Source organism: Enhydra lutris, unplaced genomic scaffold (assembly GCF_002288905.1).
Source record: "Enhydra lutris kenyoni isolate GAN:26980312 unplaced genomic scaffold, ASM228890v2 scaffoldscaffold40, whole genome shotgun sequence".
NCBI classification, from domain to species: Eukaryota; Metazoa; Chordata; class Mammalia; order Carnivora; family Mustelidae; genus Enhydra; species Enhydra lutris.
Window position 1 is genome coordinate 5,734,633 of NW_019154124.1, and position 19,522 is coordinate 5,754,154.

Consider the following 19,522-nt stretch of genomic DNA (forward strand, 5'->3'; position numbering starts at 1 on the left):
AATTTTAAACAGAAAAATCCACTGTAAGCTTTTCTTCTTAAGGAGATATTCTCTTTTTTGAGAGTTCACAAGATGCATGTAAGGACTAATTTACTTAGTAAAAGAATTTAGAATGTGCTTACTTACATGTGACTGTTCAGAAACATAAATAAACTGGGAAATCTGGGACAGATGTCTGAAACCCTCCAACCCCATTTTAATGTTTGAGATAGCCAAACTTCAAAACAAGGTATGCCATGGTTTCACGTAGGCATGTAACTATACAGAAAATAAACCATCACCTCAGCAGCCACCAGAACAATCACTAAATTTACAAGCTAGAAGGGATCTTAGAAATCAGTTTGCCCAATCCCTTTATTTGAGAGGTGAGAAACTAGAAAGCCTCAGGGCTTAAATTTCTCACTAAAGGTCACACAGCTGATAAATTGCAGAGCTGGGGTCCAAGGGGTCGAGTCCCCAGACTCTTAGCACATTCTTTACTCCATTACCTACTGAAGGCAGTAACAGGCTGCCCTTTCCTGGCCTGTTCATCCACTCATTGACTCATTTTTTTTCACAGTCTCTTTCGGTATACCTCCTTTATTCTGTTCCTGTGCAAATAGTTGAGACCAAAGATAACCTTGTCCCTAGAAAAGCCCACAGTCTAGACATTTGTGGCCTCAGACTTGACTCAGATTATCCTGACAAAATATGGTCATCTTTCCTTTGCACGATGCTGACGTATCAAACTTGATTGGCTGCTTCTCTCTAGGGCTCCACGCTCTAAAACAACATACCTACTTTATCGTTGGATCTTCTACAAACCGTTTCTTAATGGGACTATGACAATCGTGATGGCTATTCGATTTCAGATATAAACTATGATCACAGAGGAGGTGTATCTGTGTCTTGCATGTGTCATGACGGGCACGGATAGGCAGCAAATCGGTGTCTATTGGACGCATCTCAGCGAGTCCTGGAATTATCCTGCTGGGAATGGAAGTGCAACTTACTAGCCACAGATCATTGGCAGAATAAACAATAAAGGCTTAGTCTGGATTTTAACAATCTGTTAACATACTTAGGGAGTATTTAAGATGTGTGTAATTGATGCAGTAGACATTAAGGGATCATTCAGAGCATTCAAGATCAAGTGTATGTGTAGATAGTGTGCTTGGGGAGGGTTTAATCCATGGAATGGGGCATGCACATTAATTCTGCAAATCCTTTTTGTTTTCTTTTGTTTTGCACTTTGACCAAAAAGAACTCATCGCGCTCTCTGAAAATTTCTAGAGGCAAAAAATCTGATGGGAACTGAAAAGAATTTTTTGTGACTGTCAGTGGATGGAAACTTTCTTGACGTTGCTCCCAAAATACCCTCTTCTATAGACTTTCTGTCTGGTTTAGAGGAATGGAGGTCCCAAGTGTTTCTCTATGTGTAATGGACAGTTTAACTTTTTATTTCCACTTAACAACAGCTTGTCCATGAAATCTACCCAAGTTAATGTGTCTGAAATGATCCACAGAATTTAGCACCCAGATGTTCTTACTTCTAGAACATGTTTTTCTTATAGCACATTGTAACATGTCCCTCAATCCCAAAACAATACCCCCAAACAAAACTTTTGTTTGATATTGAGAGCTCACTGGAAGTTTCCAATTTCCAATTTCAATAATTTCCAATTATTGAAAGAAATTTTATTACTATAACTGAAACACCTCAGATTTTCCTCTGTGGAAGAGAGGCTCTTTTGTGTATACCTTTTTATTATTATTATTATTCTTTCTTGCTTCCTTTCTTTTCCTGGCATCAAATCTCTGCATCAAATCTGATATTTTGTTTTTCTCCAAAATGTAACAAATTAAATTAAGATGGAGGTATATATCTAAACCCCCATTTCTTTTTAACTTTTTGTCATCATTGAATTGTTGACAGACTTTCAACTACCACAGAAAAATCATTGGCAGCTAAATGCAAGTTCCAGAAAGTTCGTCATCTGAAAGAGTCTAAACTCTGACATTCTGTGTGTCCATTAAAATACTCTTCGGGGCCCCTAGGTGGCTCAGTTGTTAAGTATCTGCCTTGGGCTGGGGTCCTGGGATGGAGACCCTCATCCGGCTCTCTGCTTGGTGGGAAGCCTGCTTCTCTCTCTCCCTCTGGGCTCCCCTTGCTTGTGTTCCCTCTTTTGCTGTGTGTCTGTCAAATAAATAAAATCTTTAAATATATATATAGTATATAGTATATCGACAATTGTATATTGACAATTGTATGTTGAATATATACATATATGTATGTATATATACGTATATATATATAACTATATATATAACTATATATATATTGTTCTCACTCCCGTCCCTTGTTTCTAGGTCCAGTGCCACCCGCTTCCGCTGGAGTCAGACCTATTACACAGCCCAAGATGAGTGGGCTTTGGACAGCATTTACATTGGACAGCAATGTCCCAACATGTGCAGTGGGCACGGCTCATGTGACCACGGCGTGTGCAGGTACACACACTGCCGCCTGTGATCGACTGTCTGCTTCTCGGGGTTTGTGTTCAGAGGGATGACACAGCAGTTGTCATCAGAGCGGTAGGGACAGACTGATAAATAATGAAGGAGCCAAAAGGACACAATCCTTTCTGTTCTTATTTTAGGTGTAAAAGGTGCTGTTACATTTTAAGTGAAGTCTGAAGCCAGATATCCTAAACTTCAAAACCGCACCTCAAGACGAGGCCTCCTGAGTTTACATCCCAGAGTTTATTAATTTACCCCAAAGTCGTCTTTGGGGGTTAAAAGGGCCTTGCTATTGTTTCCCTTCCGTTCCCCTGACAGTCTTAAAACACGAGTCAGAGCCCTGCTGTGTGCTGTCCTGTGCCGCGTGGCCAGAAGCTCAAGGTTGTAGGCAGGGGAAGGCGGTGATCGTCGCTAATGTGGATGAGAAAGGAACACACTTTAACACTTGGACTCTAAAAGAGATGTAATTTAATCATAAAGAGGAGCCATAAAACATGGCTGTCGAATGAGCAAACACTTCCACGTGACTTTCGAGACCTACAGGAAGATCCCACTCTTTTTGCCCCGCCCCGCCCCAGCCGCCGACACACCCCCACACGCATACGCGTGCACGCGCACGCACACACGCACGTACCCACTTCCCTAATTACTCCTTGATGCCTCAGTTCTGCTGTTACGGCACCATTGCTTTCAAGAAAGGATTCTGTCCTTTTTTCTTCTCAGTGTCCAAAACTGAAGGTCGTCCCGACCTGCCAACACAGATTGACTTTGTCGAGAAAAATCTCGTGTGAATGCTAAGGTCTGAGTGAAAGTGAGACGTGGGAAACATCGCAGGAGCGTGGCTGTGGCATTCCCAGAAAAGAGGCTGTGACTTGCTTACGTGGCCTTTCCTCTCTCCCAGGTGTGACCAGGGATACCAAGGCACAGAATGCCACCCAGAAGCTGCTCTTCCTTCCACGATCATGTCGGATTTTGAGAACCAGAATGGTTGGGAGTCTGACTGGCAAGAAGTCATTGGGGGAGAAATTGTAAAGCCAGAACAAGGGTGTGGGGTCATCTCTTCTGGATCATCTCTGTATTTCAGCAAGGTAGGAGCTGGGGGTGGGGGGTGAGTGATGACTAAGGTCTGACTAAGCTATGGAAATATGTGATCAGCACAATGGCTATTTCCATTTGTGAGCGTTTATGAATCAGCCTGAACTCAGAAGGTACAAACGTGGGACAGTTTTATGTTTCCCCACACTGCTTGCTTCTAAATTCCTTTGTCTAATCCTTATCCCTGAACTACATTTGGGAAACTCTGGTAGTTGGGTAATTGTTTTGGGTTACTGCAAATCCAGGTTAGGGCTGTTGAAAATTCCTGCCCTTCTTGTCCTTGATTTAAACCTCGTTGCCTTCCTCTCCTGCCATGCCAGCATGAGGGTCTTTGAGTGGCTCAGGGACTCCGGGTCTTCTAGCCTTGGCATTGGAGGGTGCATGAGCATGTGGCCTGGGGGTGAGGGGTGAGTGGTGGTGGTGAAGGCGAAGCCTCAAGTTTAAGAGCAGCAAGTTTAAGAGCAGCTGCAATCTGATTCCGCCACTCCCTAGCCCACTCAGACTACTATAACAAGAATACCAAGATTTGGTGGCTTAAATAGAATTTTTTTTCTCACAGCTCTGAAAGGTGTGAAGTTCAGTATTAAGGCACCAGCAGATTCAGTGTTTGGTGAGGGCCTGCTTCCTGGTTTATAGATGGCTGTCTTCTCATTGTATCCTCACTTGTGGTGGAGAGAGCACAGAGAGAAAAAGCAGACTGTCTTGTGTCTCTTCTTATTAGGGCACTAATACTATGATGAGGGTTCCACCCTCATAACCGACTAACCTAATAACGGCTCCATGCCCTAATGCCATCTCTTTAGGGGTTAGGCTTTCAACATACAGATTTGGGTGCACACAGACAGGAAGTCTATACAGAGACAGTGTAGAAGTTTTTCTTGAGGTGTTCATCTTCACTAGGGACAGCACTACGTTGGGCAGACAGGTCAGTAGACACTCCCAAGGGACTAAGGTGCCACCTAGAATCTCTAAGACTGATTCTCTTGGAATACCCCCAACCCCTGTTGCTTGGTTAGCAATGAGGAGGGGCAAACCACCTTCCTCTCCTCCCTTGCTACCTTCTAGGGAACATTATTTTCTTTCTCCCTCCTCCAGTTCATCTCTTTAGTCCTCAAAAGGACTAGAGCGGGGGCAGGTCCAGTTCTCCAACCTGAGCTGCATATCTAACCCTACTTATTAGCAGCTCTCTTTAGAATGTAAGGTGCTTAAAACCACTTCTTTCCAGCAGGGACTATAGCCACCAGTTCTAGGACAACTGGAAATGTCCCAGTCTACATCACCTAACAAATACACAGGTGTGGGTGATACACTGCAGGGCTCATATGTTGTGGAATCTGGGAAGAAATCCAAAATAAGTTAATTTATGCAAATGCAAAAATAGGTACAGGTTTTGTTTTGATGCAGGTGCAGAACAAAGAATCAGCAGCAAGCAAACAAGGTAGAGAATGACAGAACATCAGGGGTGAATTCTACTTGATGGTGTTTCCTATCTATTGACATTGAACATCCGCTGCTCATTATTGTTAGAGATAATCGTCCACAAGAGACCAATAGTCATTGCACAGATCAGGATACACTGGGTAATTGTTCAGAAATGGGAAGATTATGTCTCCCATAAACATCGGTTTTCCAGTATGTACCAAACATCCCAGTAAACATGTATGCATACACACGAATATTTCAAAGATGAAAGGTTACATATCAATATGTGTATAACTGTAATTCAAGGTGATTTATGTAGTAAAGCTACCCGAATCTTTACCTAAGCTCCAAAACTGGTTAGCTGGTTCATCTTGCAAATTTATAACATCTTTCTGTACTTTTGTTTTCTCTCTTGTAAAGTGGGATTTGGGGAGGATCAGTGGGTTAGAAGGTAAAGAATAAAGAATAGTGTTGGGCATACAGAAATCGCTCAGTAAGTGTTAGCTATCACAATTACAGTTTATGAGGATATATTTAAAATTGGTGTCGTTAGATATTTTCATGTGTCTTCCCTGCCGCTAAAAATCAGCATTTCAGGGGCACCTGGGAGGTTCAGTCGGATAAGTGTCTGTCTTCAGCTCAGGTCATGATCCCAGGGTCCTGGGACCAAGCCCCACATCGGGCTCCCCGTTCAGTGAAGAGGCTGCTTCTCCCTCTCCCTTTGCCGCTCTCTCGCTCATGCTCTCACACTCTCTCAAATAAATGAATAAAATCTTTCTTAAAAATCAGCATTTCAAAAGTAAAATCATTCCTTTCCCCTCCCAATCCAGCTTTCTTCCTAAATTTTTATCAAAATATCTGAAGAGCACTTTTTTCCCTTTTTCCTCTTATATCGAGCAGATCTATCTTGAATTCTAAGTAATTCTAAGTAAGAATTCTTAGAATTCTTGAATTCTAAGAAACTAGCTTAAGCAAAAAAGGAAGAAATTGGTTCATATAATCAAAACACAAGGGAGGGCTTAGATGAAACTGGCCTCAGAGATATCTGGAACCAGAAACTCAAATGCCCACATTACCCTCTCTGTTTTCAGGTCAGTTGTCATTATGAGAGTGGTACTGGGACCACAGAGCTTTCTGAGCAGGCCCATAGAAAAACCTCGGGACCGTTTCTGACTGGCCAATCACAGTGTCCTGGGGAATGGCGTACTCTGAGTAGCATAGCCAGGGAGGTGTGGGATACAGGGTTTGGCAGCCCCCACCCGCGGGGACACTGTGCACATCCACCACCTTTTGCAAACCACTCTAAACCTAAAATGTGCTCCATCCTGTCCCTCTTCTATCACAGACATTGCCCTAACTATACAACTTATTTTCTTTTTTGAAACATCAGACCTCTTGTCCAAACAGAAATCTCTCCTCTACATCCCAGGTTTTGCCAATTTCCCTGCCTTTGTTTAATCTCCATTGCCTACCATGATGCCTTCCACCAGCTCTGTATCTCTATCAACCTGGTAGCGTTTGGCTCAAATCCTGCTGCTCCATGGAGCTTTTGGGGACTATGGCAAACTACACTGAGCTCCCTGTTCTTGGAATTCCTCCTTCATCAGTGTTCTATACATATATAGATCATGTTTTTATTTTTATTCTCATAGGACCCAGCTAGATGCTGAGTCCTACTGACTGAGCTGAATGCTAGATAAGATGTTCAGCTCAGAAAAGCATGCCACATGGTAGGCATTTACAAATCAGTAAGTACCTCTGAGATGGAATAGATTGGGGATTTGAAACATGATAGTATGACAGAATGGGACTCTACAAGGAACAGACTTCGGTCTGTAGCCCTGTCTGTCATTATTGTCACTGCACATGCTTGTGAACTCTCCTTTCAAGTTTGTGGTTATTGCGGCTGGTGTGATTGGCACCCAATAATTATTACCGAAGAAAGGGATGAATGAACGAATGAAAGAAAATGAGAAAACAAGAGGTTCTAAAGAAATATAGTAGAATCAAACAAATATAGTAGAGTCATTTTTCTAGTAGATTTTGAATAAAGATTTTAATAGGCAAAAGGTTAAAGTTTCATGAAATGTTTTAGAGGTCGTTTTATAAAGTCTCTAGATTCTAAAGTTGTTCCTTTGAATGTGTTTTATTTTATCTAAACCCTGAAAGCAGTGAGATATTTTGACCTAGAATGTTGGGGGGAAATAGGAGAGTATTTTTGACATTCCAAGAGCAAGGAGATCGGTAAGCAATTACTCCAACACACATGTGTGCCCATTACACATGTATACAGGTCCACACGTACACACACGTAAGTACATTGATCATAGTAGAAGAGAGAAACTGCAAAGCATGTGTTACATCACATTCTAAATTCTGACAAAAAGTTTGCCATGAGCCATTTCCTTTTTCTTTTTTATCTCCCTGTAAAACAGTGTTCAGCATTTCAGGTCACTGAACAAAAGAAAATGATTTGTGTTCTTCTCTGGGAAAAAACATCTTCAGTGCCAAACTAAGCATTTGTGTGATATTTTCCACTTACAAAAATCCCACAAAACATTTAAAAACCTTTGTCAACCAACACTGTAGTCTCCTGGAAAAACAACACTGCTCTGTGATTTTCACAATAGACCAATCATTCCAACCAGCTAATTGTGATAATTGGATTTTTATAATTCTCCTCACCCTACATCTTTATCCTTCTGGCTCATTTCCACATGCCAAATTTTTCATAGAAGTTTCCTGGATTAGAATTAACTAGCTGGGTTCTGTAGGTTTTCTTCTGAAAATCATTCTTCCTATAATGATCCTGAGGCATGAAAATTCTAGACCAGATTATAATAACCTCTGAGGTGTTTCTCGCTTATAATATCTCAAATCAACAACAAAAAAATTAAAAGTGCACCTAACACATTGAAAATCTATATTACTTGTAAGCTTTTCTCAAATACATTCTTAAGGGCGCCTGGGTGGCTCAGTTGGTTAAGCGTCTGCCTTTGGTGCTGGTCATAATCCTGGAGTCCTGGGATCGAGTCCCGCATTGGACTCCCTGCTCAGAGTTTGCTTCTCCCTCTCACCTTTCCCCTCTCATGCACTCTGTCTCTCTCTCTCTCAAATAAATAAAATCTTTAAAAAAAAAAAAATACACTTAAAATTGAGAGTTCCAAAGAATAAGTTCCTGTCTCAGGATTAACTTCAGTTCTCATTTCGCTGGCCCCCTCGTTTATTTTGGAATCTCTTAATTGGCTTTAGATTTATCAGTAACAGTGTACTGTTTTAATTATCCCCAAGTATTTCCCCTGTGACTTCTAATAACTGAAACCCTTTCTTAATTAACTTAGTGGATTAGAGTAGGGTTTAAATTATAAGTGTGAGAGGTGTTTTTCTCTATACTGTGTATCCTATCTCCATTTTTCTTCCTGACTTTTAATTGAACTCCTTGGGAGCTCTCCAAAACCCGTTCAGTACAGCCTGTGGATTAGCTTTGGCATATCTGTTTGGGCGTTGGAATCTCATGAGCAAACCTTTTTTCCGTCCCATTAGCATGAACCCATTTACTCACAACAGGGCTGTGACATGTAGGGGACACATGGAGCAGAGGAAGCAAGTTGCTGAATTTGAGGAAATTTTTCACATTTTTAAAACACAAAGACCATTTCATAGTCACAAAAACTTACTGAAATGATCCCTCCTGACCTCTCTGTTTCCAAGAAAGAGCCAGAGAGACCAGGAGCTTGAGTATTCTGTCTTTTCATCAGGAAGTTCCTATTTTGCCAGTTTCACTTTAATTCCCAAGAAGGAGGGGGGTCCAGGTGTATCCGTGGAGAGGATGTTTCCTCAGCAATGCCACATGCTAGGCAAATTACATGTGACGTGTATTTCATCTCATTGTTGCAGCACCCTATAAGGAAGGTATTATTACCCTTATTGTATCATTGAGGGGGAAAAAAGCTCAGAAAGTCACACAGCTAGTGAACAGCATGAATAATGGGCTAAAATTCCAACCCAGCTCCAACTGATTTCAAAGTAGAAGGTCTTTCTTCTCTGCTACTCTGCCTGGAGGAGATTTACAAAGCAAATAGAGGGAGTGTTTTAATTAAAATTAATTTTGCCATATTTTTAAAGACTTTTGAATACTCTTTCTATGATTAGCAGTTCCCAAAGGTCTCATAACCAAGTCTGGAAGTCAATGATGCAGAGACTAATCAAACATAGGCAGGAACAGTTACCATAACCAGAGCAAAGGATTAAATGGTGTGACTCATGCCTCTCAACATTAAGTGGGGACAAAATCATCTCCCCGGGGTGCTAGGATGTTTGTATGATCTTGAAACCGAAACAGCAAAATGCCAAAGAGCTCCCAGATGATTGACTCTGTGATTCTTCCATCTTTTGGGAAGGCTGGAAAAAGGCAGCTGGTAAGCTGGGATCTGGATACGTCTTGGGTGGACTTTGTCCAGTTCTACATTCAGATTGGCGGAGAGAGTGCTGCGTGCAACAAGCCAGACAGCAGAGAGGAGGGCGTCCTCCTCCAGTACAGCAACAACGGGGGCATCCAGTGGCACCTGCTGGCAGAGATGTACTTCTCAGACTTCAGCAAACCCAGGTAATTGCCCCGGATGGCCTTCTGGTGGTTCCCAGGAATGGTAAAGAGTACGTTTTTGTTGCACTGGTTCTAAAATGTTGCTGACTCTTACAAAAGGAGACACCACATCAAAAACTGATGATGGGTACTATATGTCGGCTAACTGAACATAGTACAAAAATGAAAATTAAAAATAAGTAAATAAAAGAAAAAAATTTTTTTAAAAAAAGAAAGAAGTGGACAAATTCATAAGTGCCTGACATAAATGATGGCCCAGCAGATAAAAATTTCATTTAAGGGGCTCCTGGGTGGCTCAGTCATTGGGTGTCTGCCTTCGGCTCAGATCATGATCCCAGGGTCCTGGGATCAAGCTCCCTGCTCGGCAGGAGGCCTGCTTCTCCCTCTCCCACTCCCCCTGCTTGTGTTCACTCTCTCACTGTGCCTCTCCCTCTCTCTGTCAAATTAATAAATAAATAAAATCTTTAAAAAATTTTTTCATTTAATTTGTTTCTGGACAAAAAGCCCTTGTTTTTATGGCTGTATTCTTTAAAGAACTTAAGAAAAATCATGACTAGGGGAAAAATAGAACAATTGACCAATTTTACTACAGAAAACTCACTTTTCCCATTTGCAGGTTTTTTAAATATACACATACCATATAATATATATATAAAGTTATTTGAATAGGGGCACCTGGGTGGCTAAGTGGGTTAAAGCCTCTGCCTTCGGCTCAGGTCATGATCCCAGGGTCCTGGAATGGAGCCCCGCATCTGGCTCTCTGCTCGGCAGGGAGCCTGCTTCCTCCTCTCTCTCTCTGCCTGCCTCTCTGCCTACTTGTGATCTCTATCTGTCAAATAAAATAAATAAAATATTTTAAAAAATGTTATTTGTATATAGTAAACTATTATAAAATTAAATATGTATTAAATATAAATTTATATAATGTATGAAAATAAAAACATGTAAAAATATGTATAAAGCAAAATTATTTTTATATATAGAATATAAACATAACATCTATATATTACCACATAAATATATGTGTTCATTGGTTAGATTTAACAGCAAGATAGATTTTAAAGTTTTCATATAGCGCCAGAGCTAATGGTAAACAAAATATCTGTGGGGCTCAGATTTTTCTAAAAATTTTTATTGGCTCATCCCCACCTTCATTTTCATGGATGAAGAATATATGTAATAAATAAAAACAATGACAGTTAAGGAGTTTGGGAAAATGCTTCATGTTTAATACTAAAACCTATACCAGGCAATCACGATATTTTTCTATATTTAAATTTAGTTATTTTACAAATATGTAGCATTTTGAAATTCGACATTTATACTTTATATTTTATATGTCATTAAAATTTATTCATAGATATTACTTTAGAGTATTCTGTTTTATCATCTTTGTATTTGCGCTTCAACATAAAGACAACAGCTTTTCTTTTTTTTTTAAGGTTTTATTTATTTAACACAGAGAGAGAGATTACAACTAGGCAGAGCAGCAGGCAGAGGGAGAGAGAGAAGCAGGCTCCCCACTGAGCAGAGAGTCAGATGTGGGGTTCAATCCCAGGACCCTGAGATCATGAGCTGAGTCAAAGGCAGATGCTTAATGACTGAGCCACACAGGCACCCCCAGAATCTTTCTTTATATGTTGACCATCAACTGTGTCAAGTCTTGTTTTGCATTTTACAACTGAACCTTGTTTTACTGAAGAAAAATATTATCAAAGACTATATACATCAAGTTCTTACAAATTAAATATATTTGAACATACTGTGTAACATATAGCTCTTTTGCAGCTGGAAGGTTCCTAAGTTTGTTGTTTTAAAACACTGAGTCATTTTTCTGAAAAACAATCTGAGGGTTTTGAAGGGGCGGGGGGTGGGAGGTTGGGGGAACCAGGTGGTGGGTATTGGAGAGGGCACGGATTGCATGGAGCACTGGGTGTGGTACAAAAACAATGAATACTGTTACGTTGAAAATAAGTTAAAAAATTAAAAAAAAAAAACACTGAGTCATTTAAAGGTGACATAACTTTTCATTATATAACATAAGTGAACATGTAGACAGCTAACAAAAAGCTTTTCTTCTAAGGGACACAGAGAGAGGCAGAAACCAGAAGGGAGGAAACTGGGGAAAATGAGAGCCATAACCTCTAGGGAGAATATCAGAAACAATATTTGTGAGACAGAACCAGGTGATATTTCTCCTAGGACAAGACAAAGGGGATTGATAATGGTGCCAAACTAATTTAAACAACAATTTAAAATAATTCAAATTATTTTTTACAAACATTGTCATGGTCGATTGGGAACTTAGTCAACATTCAGTAAAGTGACTAGATTACTACAGAGACTAACAAAACTTCAATAGTTTCTTCAAATTTCAGAAATATTCAGCTTTTATTTATGGAAATTCTTCTTTAGAGCCAAAATATTTCACCACATTCTCAAAGAGTTCTGTGACACTGTGGCAGGGAAATTTTGAGTTGGGGAATATCAGAAAAAGACCCCATTTGTGGTGACAAATAAATATAAGGAAGAACTTTAACCAAAAGTACTGAGCATCTCTCTAAAGAAGAACTACAAAACTTCCCTCAGAGATATAAAGGAAAACAAATAAATGGAAAATAATACAAAATTTCTGGATAGGAAAACTAAATATTGTGATATGAAGATATCTCTTAATTTTTGTCTCATGCAATTCCAATGAAAATCTTAGTGGTATGTTTTGGGGAACTTTAGATCTAGAAATATAAACTGGCAAAAATAGCTTGAACTTTTGGGGAAAAAAACAGAGAAATCCCCTACATGATATTAAAACACACACTATATAACCAAAATAATTTAAATAGTGCATGGATAGAGCAAATAATGAAGCCAAATGCATGACTTAGAAGTCAATTCACATATATGTAAAAAAAAATGTATATTAAAATGAGACCATGAACTATCAATGAAAAATTGTTATTCAATCAAGTGGTGTTAGAAAAAAATGGATAGGCTCTTGGGGAAAATTATCTTTTTAGCTCATTACCTGACCCCATCAAAAACTATTTAAGACTGGTTAAAGACTTAAACATGTGGGTCAGTATGTGATCTTAGAAAGAGATTTAAACTTCCTAAACACAAATTCAATAGAAGAATTAACAGAGGAAAGGGCTACTCATATAGAAATATATTATCTGCAGACATAAAACTACATACACACATAACACATCTCTGTCAAAGAAAACAGTGAAAGAAAAAAAACTGAGACGATACTTGCCACTGATAATGAGCAACAGAGGGCTGGTGTTCCTGTGAAGAGCTTAAAAAATGGGTAAAAGAAATGAGTTGATGTTCCAAAAGAGGAAGCCTAGAGGTTTAATAAAATATGAATAATAGCTAAACTCTGTTGCACTAAAAGAGATACCATTTTTTTTCTTGGACTAAAAGAGATGCCATTTTTCAGCAGTCTGGTGGTCATTTCTCAATGATAACACCAGTGTTGTCTACACACAGGAGCAGCAAGACAGGTCCTCTCCTGTGTTTCTGCAAATGGCAGGACTCTTCCAGGAGGAAATTTGGAAAAAGCAAGAGCCTTAAACATGACTAGTTCATTCACTCTGATACTTCCATTTCTAGGAGTCTTCCCTAAAGAAATGAACTGAGAAGGGCTCCTGGGTGGCTTGGTCATTAAACATCTGCCTTCGACTCAGGTCATGATCCCAGGGTTCTAGGACCAATCCCCGCATCAGGCTCCCTGCTCAGTGGGGAGTCTGCTTCTCCCTCTCCCACTCCCCCTGCTTGTGTTCCCTCTCTTGCTGTCTCTCTCTCAAATAAGTAAATAAAATCTGTAAAAAACAAAAAGAAAGAAAGAAACCGAGGTGTCGGTAAAGCTTTATGCATAAAGATTTTCATTACAGGGGCACCTGGGTGGCTCAGTGGGTCAAGCCTCTCCCTTTGGCCCAGGTCACGACCTCAGGGTCATGGAATCGAGCCCCGCATCAGGCTCTCTACCCCTCTCTTCTGCCTGCCTCTCTCTGCCTACCTGTGATTTCTCTCTGTCAAATAAATAAATAAAATCTTTAGAAAAAAAAAAGATTTTCATTACAGAAATATTTATAACAGGGAAAAGTAAAATAAACAATAGTGTGTCTGTGTCATGAAAATATATAGATAGTAAAATAATCTTAAAAAATAATTAGGGATGCCTGGGGGGCTCAGTCAGTTAAGCGTCTGCCTTTGGTTCTGGCCATGATCCCAGAGTCCTGGGATCCAATCCAGCATTGGGCTCCCTGCTCAGCGAAGAGTCTGCTTCTCCCTCTTCTTCTACTCCTCCACCTTCTTGTGCACCCTTGCTCTCTCTCTTTCTTTCTCTCTCTGTGACAAATAAAACCATAAAAAAAAATATATACTGACATGAAAATGTGCTTATAATATAATATGAAATTTTAAACTGAAATAAAAACCATATTTTCTGTATATCTCACCTATGTAAAAGATTACATGCTTTCATGATATATATCAAAACGTTAACAGAGGTCAACCCCAGGCAGAAGATTTGGGTGATTTTCTGTTTCATTTTTAATTCATATTAACACACAGTTAGAACTGCTTTGGAAAAAAATTAATGCTATTTTAATGTAAAAACATACAAAGGAACAGTTTCTTCAGGTGTTTCTTAGAAATGTGATACCATGGTAATCAAAAGACTGTTCCGTAAATCAAATTTAGTAGAAATATTTGCCTCCAAAAGATACAATTCCAAATGGAATAAACATGACAAGGACTAAAGGCACTTAAAACTTTAAATCTCTTGATGTGTCTAAACTTGGAAAATTTGGGAGTCCCTGGGTGGCTCAGATGCTTAAGCATCTGCCTTCAGCTTAGGTCATGATCTCAGGGTCCTGGGATCAAGCCCCGTGTCAGCATCCCTGTTCAGCAGCAGGTCTGCTTCTCTCTCCTGATTTCTTCTCTCACTCTCTCTCCTCTCAAATAAATAAATTAAGATCTTTAAAATAAAAAAAAAAAAAAAAAACTTTCAAAACGATCCAGAGATCAAACAAAACTAAACTTTCTCTTGTTGCTACTCTTGCTATTTTAAGAGCTGCTAATAACCAGCTTTTCCTTTCCCAGCCATAAATGATTTGCTTTTGTGCAGATTTGTCTACCTGGAGCTCCCAACGGCAGCTAAGACCCCTTGCACCAGGTTTCGCTGGTGGCAGCCTGTGTTCTCGGGGGAGGGCTACGACCAGTGGGCAGTCGATGACATCATCATCCTGTCAGAGAAGCAAAAGCAGGTCATCCCGATTGTGAACCCAACTTTACCTCAGGTATCTTTCTTATGTCTGAGCTCCAAGAAGACAAGATTGTGAGAGTAGATGGGATTAAAGAACTTCTCACTTCCCCCAGAGATTCAGTGCTTGACCCTTGAATCTAAGTTTTATAATAAAGTAAATTTTCAGTGTCTGTACTTACTTTTCTGGTTTGCTCTTAATTGTTCTGTTATCCCTCTATGCTGCCAGTTCACAGATTATATAGATAAATACATAGATAGAAAGAAAGAAAGGGAGGGAGGGTGGGAAGGAGGGAAAGACTAGAAAGTCTGGCCAAGACATCAAGCATGATTATTACTATGTTTATAAAATTAGATACACAGTGACAAAGTATTTTCAGTTGTTAAATCATCAGGGAAAAAGGTCTGTGGCATTAAAAAAATAATAATAATAATATAGAGATTCTGCTGTATTTTTCTGGAAATACAAATGCAAAGCTATCCAATTGCCTTTCTGCCTTGTCTATATTGTTCCTCTTAGAACTTTTATGAGAAGCCGGCTTTTGATTACCCGATGAATCAGATGAGTGTGTGGTTGATGTTGGCTAATGAAGGCATGGTTAAAAATGAAACTTTCTGCTCAGCCACGCCATCAGCCATGGTATTTGGAAAATCAGACGGGGATCGATTTGCCGTAACTCGAGATTTGACTTTGAAACCTGGATATGTGCTACAGTTCAAGGTATTTATGCACAGGTCTCTTCCCAGAGTGGGTCAAAGAACAGGACATCTTCCAGACTCTTATGTGAAATCGAAAGGATACAAATCTTTCCAACTCTCTGAAGGAAGGGACCCACCTGAACAGAGGTTCAACAGTCTTAGAACAGCAGAGCTTCCGAGTTAGCACTACCCACAAGGAGAAAAGCTGGTCAGTTTGAAAACTGACTTTTAGATTTTCAGTCTGATTGTAACTTAATGAATCCCATGCTTCTGAATGGTAAGAGAGAAGTTCTCTTTTTCAGTTTGAGTTTTTGGACTTATGAGTTATTTTGTGGTTTTACTATAGGACTTTCAAACAATTGCCCTTCCTTCGATTTAGTAACGCTGTACCATAATTATCACCGTTCTCTTAAAAGCTTGCTGTTTTTCAGCACTGTGATCACATGTCAACATGTATAGCAAGTATTTACTTTGACAAGCTCTTTTTTTCAGAAGCCTAATCAAAATTTCATTTTGTTTATAATAAAATCCCATCGGTGAACTCTGGGGTCGAAAGTAATGCAGTTTTAATGAGCTAGCACAACTACATGGTCTTTACGTAATGACAGGATGGAGATGCTAAATAATTTACAAATGGAATTACTAAAGAGATCAGATGTTTATAGGCAGCTCTTCAAATATAATTTCCACAGGTCTGTAAACAAGGAAGTTAGTCATAAATAAAATGATTGCTGAAATGTTAGCCTTCCTTGTTTAGAGTCTGACGCTAAACTACAGTGAAAAAACCATTAATAGCAGTATGTGCCTTGGTATTAATTTGTTGGTACTGCCTTAAAATGGTAACAGGATAATAGCAATAGCAAATACGTTGGCTGGAATACTGTGCTATTTCTCACCTTACACCTTCTTGATTTAATTAGTCACAAAATCATGATAGTGTAGGCGTTAAAGTCTGCAAGATGGTGTTCTGGTGTTTAAAAAATCTAAGTCAAGAAAACATTATTAAATGTTCCAAGTACTTAACCCATAAGAATATACAATGAGTGAGAAAAATCTCAATTCTCAAATCACACCAGCAGAAAACTTCTGACTGTGGCTATTAGTTGATAGTAGATATGAATTATGGTTCACTTGGGAATTGATGATGAATGTCTATTTAGAATCTGTGACGAGAACTTGGTGTCATTTGTACACAGTTCTGGTACATTTTTTTTGTAACGCATGCCATTTGTCAAACACTAGTTGCTAGGAATATAGACATGAAAAATATGGCCCTAGCCCTCAAGGAGCTCAGAAACTGGCAAGTGAGCCAGAAAAAAGAATAGTCATTATCACAGGAGTATTGTAGTAGAAATAGACCCTGGATCCTATGAGAGTACCTGGCATGGTACCTGGCAGGTGCTCCAGAAACAACTGTTCGATGGATGGATGGATGGATGGATGGATGGATGGATGGTTGGTTGGATGGATGGATGGATGGTTGGATGGACGGATGGTTGGATGGATGGATTGAAATGGAAAGTCTCCAGAAATACAGATTTAACCCGATGAACAACAGAGGGAGAAGAATTCCAGTTAGAGGGAAGAGAATGTGCAAATATATGAAAATACATGAAAGTGCAAATTGATAATTGGGAAACTTTCAGGAGCCTGGAGTATGTGCCATAGAGGTAAGAGAGAAAGTTGATCCAAATTGGCTTTTTGTATGATATATGATTTATATGATACGCTAAGGCACTTGGACAATAACCCAAGAGCAATGAGTCATGGGAGATTTTTCATCCATTAAGTGCAAGAATCAGACCTGTTTTAGAGATATCATCCTGGCAGCAGTATGGGTGTTGACTTAGCAAGAGGAGAAGCTGTAATCAACAAGTACATTTATTCATTGATTTGGCAAATATTTATAAAGCCTTTACTACAAACCAGGCTCTGTTGTAGGCTATGAAAATAAATAGGAATAGAGAGCATGAACTATTATTTTATAAAGGGTAGTCAGGTCCCCTCACTAATAAAATGACTTTTTTTTTAAAAGATTTTATTTATTTATTTGACAGATAGAGATCACAAGCAGGCAGAGAGGCAGGCAGAGAGAGAGGAGGAAGCAGGCTCCCCGCTGAGCAGAGAGCCCGATGTGGGGCTCGATCCCAGGACCCTGGGATCATAATAAAATGACTTTTAAACTGAAACCTGTAAAAGTTAAAAGGGTGATGGGGCGCCTGGGTGGCTTAGTTGTTCAACATCTGCCTTTGGCTCAGGTCATGAGCCCGGGGTCCTGGGATGGAGCCCCACGTCAGGCTCCTTGCTCAGTGAGGAGCCTGCTTCTCCCTCTCCCACTACCCCTGCTTGTATCCCCTCTCTTGCTGTCTCTGTCTGTCAAATAAATAATAAAAAAATCTTAATAGAAAAATTTTTTAAAATAAAAGTTAAAAGGGTGATTCATGCAGCTGTCTGGGAAAGCACGTTCCAGGCACAGGGAACAAAAAGTACAGAGGCTTTGAATCTGTAATGTGCTTGGAAAAGTTCAGAAAATCACAAGGGCCCCATTGTGACTAGAGCACAAAGATACAGAACGAGGGAACAGGTAGCACAAAGGAAGTCAGACTTGGGCTTCTACTCTGAGTAAAATGGCTGGCAGGAGCGTGACATACTGTGACTGAGGCTTTTAAAGCCTCTAGTGACAGTGTTGGGAGTGCAGTGACAGAGGCAAGGGCAGAGCTATGGTGGTGATCCAGGTAAAAGATAAAGAAGATGGTGTGGGAGTGGAGGAGGCGGAGAGAGGTGCTCTGACTGTGGAATATACTCTGAGCAAAGAAAGGATGCTAGAGTAGGGATCAAAGGAAGAGATGAGGAGGCCAGATTAAGGCATTGCGTGGCATTATAACAATAAGGAAATGGATCTGAGAGATGTTAAAGGGCCACAGTCAACATGTTCTCTCGTGAGCTGTTGGATGATAGAATGAAGTTGAGAATGACTCCCACAGTACTGGCTCCAGTCGCTGAAATTAGAGATACAGTCAGAGGAAGGATTTGTGTGAGGGTGGAGGATGATGAGAGCAGACTTGGACCTGCAGAACGAGGGGTGACTGGGGACCACTGAAGGGGAAATTCGTAGGAATCAGTTATGGACATTTCCAGAGAGCTGAAGAGGGGTCCGGTCTGGGAGTTCCAGATAGTCAGAAGGGATTTGAAATAATGATTGTGAATGAGATTTGGGAGCATGTATAGACTAAAAAGATTCTAAGAAAGCCAGAATTGAATACTAGAAAACACTGACAGTTAAGAGGTAGGCTAAATGATCAATTAAAAAAGGCAAAGATTTGTCAAGAACTGAAGGTTCCTGAGATTTGCCTACTTTAGAAACAACAGCAGTCATAAGAGGTCTATGAGAAAAAGCTCACTGTGTGTGTCTGTTGTAATTACTGTCAGCCCACACCAACCGAAAGCTATGCTTACTTACGCGTAAAAAGGAATTTGTGTTAGACGAGTTTAATCACGCGTCGGAGATTGTCAAGTCTTTGCTTATATTGTTGACATTGAACTATATAAACTTAGATAAACGTATCACAATAAAATTTCTACAAACCCAGTTACAAACCCTTCTGAGAGATGCTTTCTAGCTGTGGGTATGGGAATAAGGAAAAGAGAGAATCTTCTTTTGATAGACTGGATCAAGCTGCCAACAGTCACAGGGATGAACTGGTTGATCTCTTGAGCTCTGGGCCAATATTATTTGCCTACGGCCCTTGACTTTGACTTGATCCTTTATTCTCCAGCCATTATCATGTTACTTTGAGTGCTTACTTCAGTGGTTTTTTTCTATATAATTTTACTGTTCTTATCTATAGTCTAAACAATAAAATTCTATGGTGGCTCCCACCAACAAATGAAATAAGATATGAATAGGTTATTCATATAAGATGGCAGAAAATTAAATA

At 39.8% G+C, this 19,522-nt stretch overlaps 1 protein-coding gene across 2 annotated transcripts in view; it reads left to right on the forward strand.

Annotated features, from left to right (window-relative positions):
• Positions 1–19,522, forward strand: part of LOC111155225 (reelin) — a 505,959-nt gene that overhangs the window by 380,594 nt on the left and 105,843 nt on the right. For both annotated transcript variants that reach the window (XM_022515343.1, XM_022515345.1), the window contains exons 23-27: positions 2,350–2,487; positions 3,398–3,584; positions 9,414–9,619; positions 14,751–14,922; positions 15,406–15,606. In XM_022515343.1, coding sequence (XP_022371051.1) covers positions 2,350–2,487; positions 3,398–3,584; positions 9,414–9,619; positions 14,751–14,922; positions 15,406–15,606 — 904 coding nt within the window. The remainder of the gene's footprint in view (positions 1–2,349; positions 2,488–3,397; positions 3,585–9,413; positions 9,620–14,750; positions 14,923–15,405; positions 15,607–19,522) is intronic.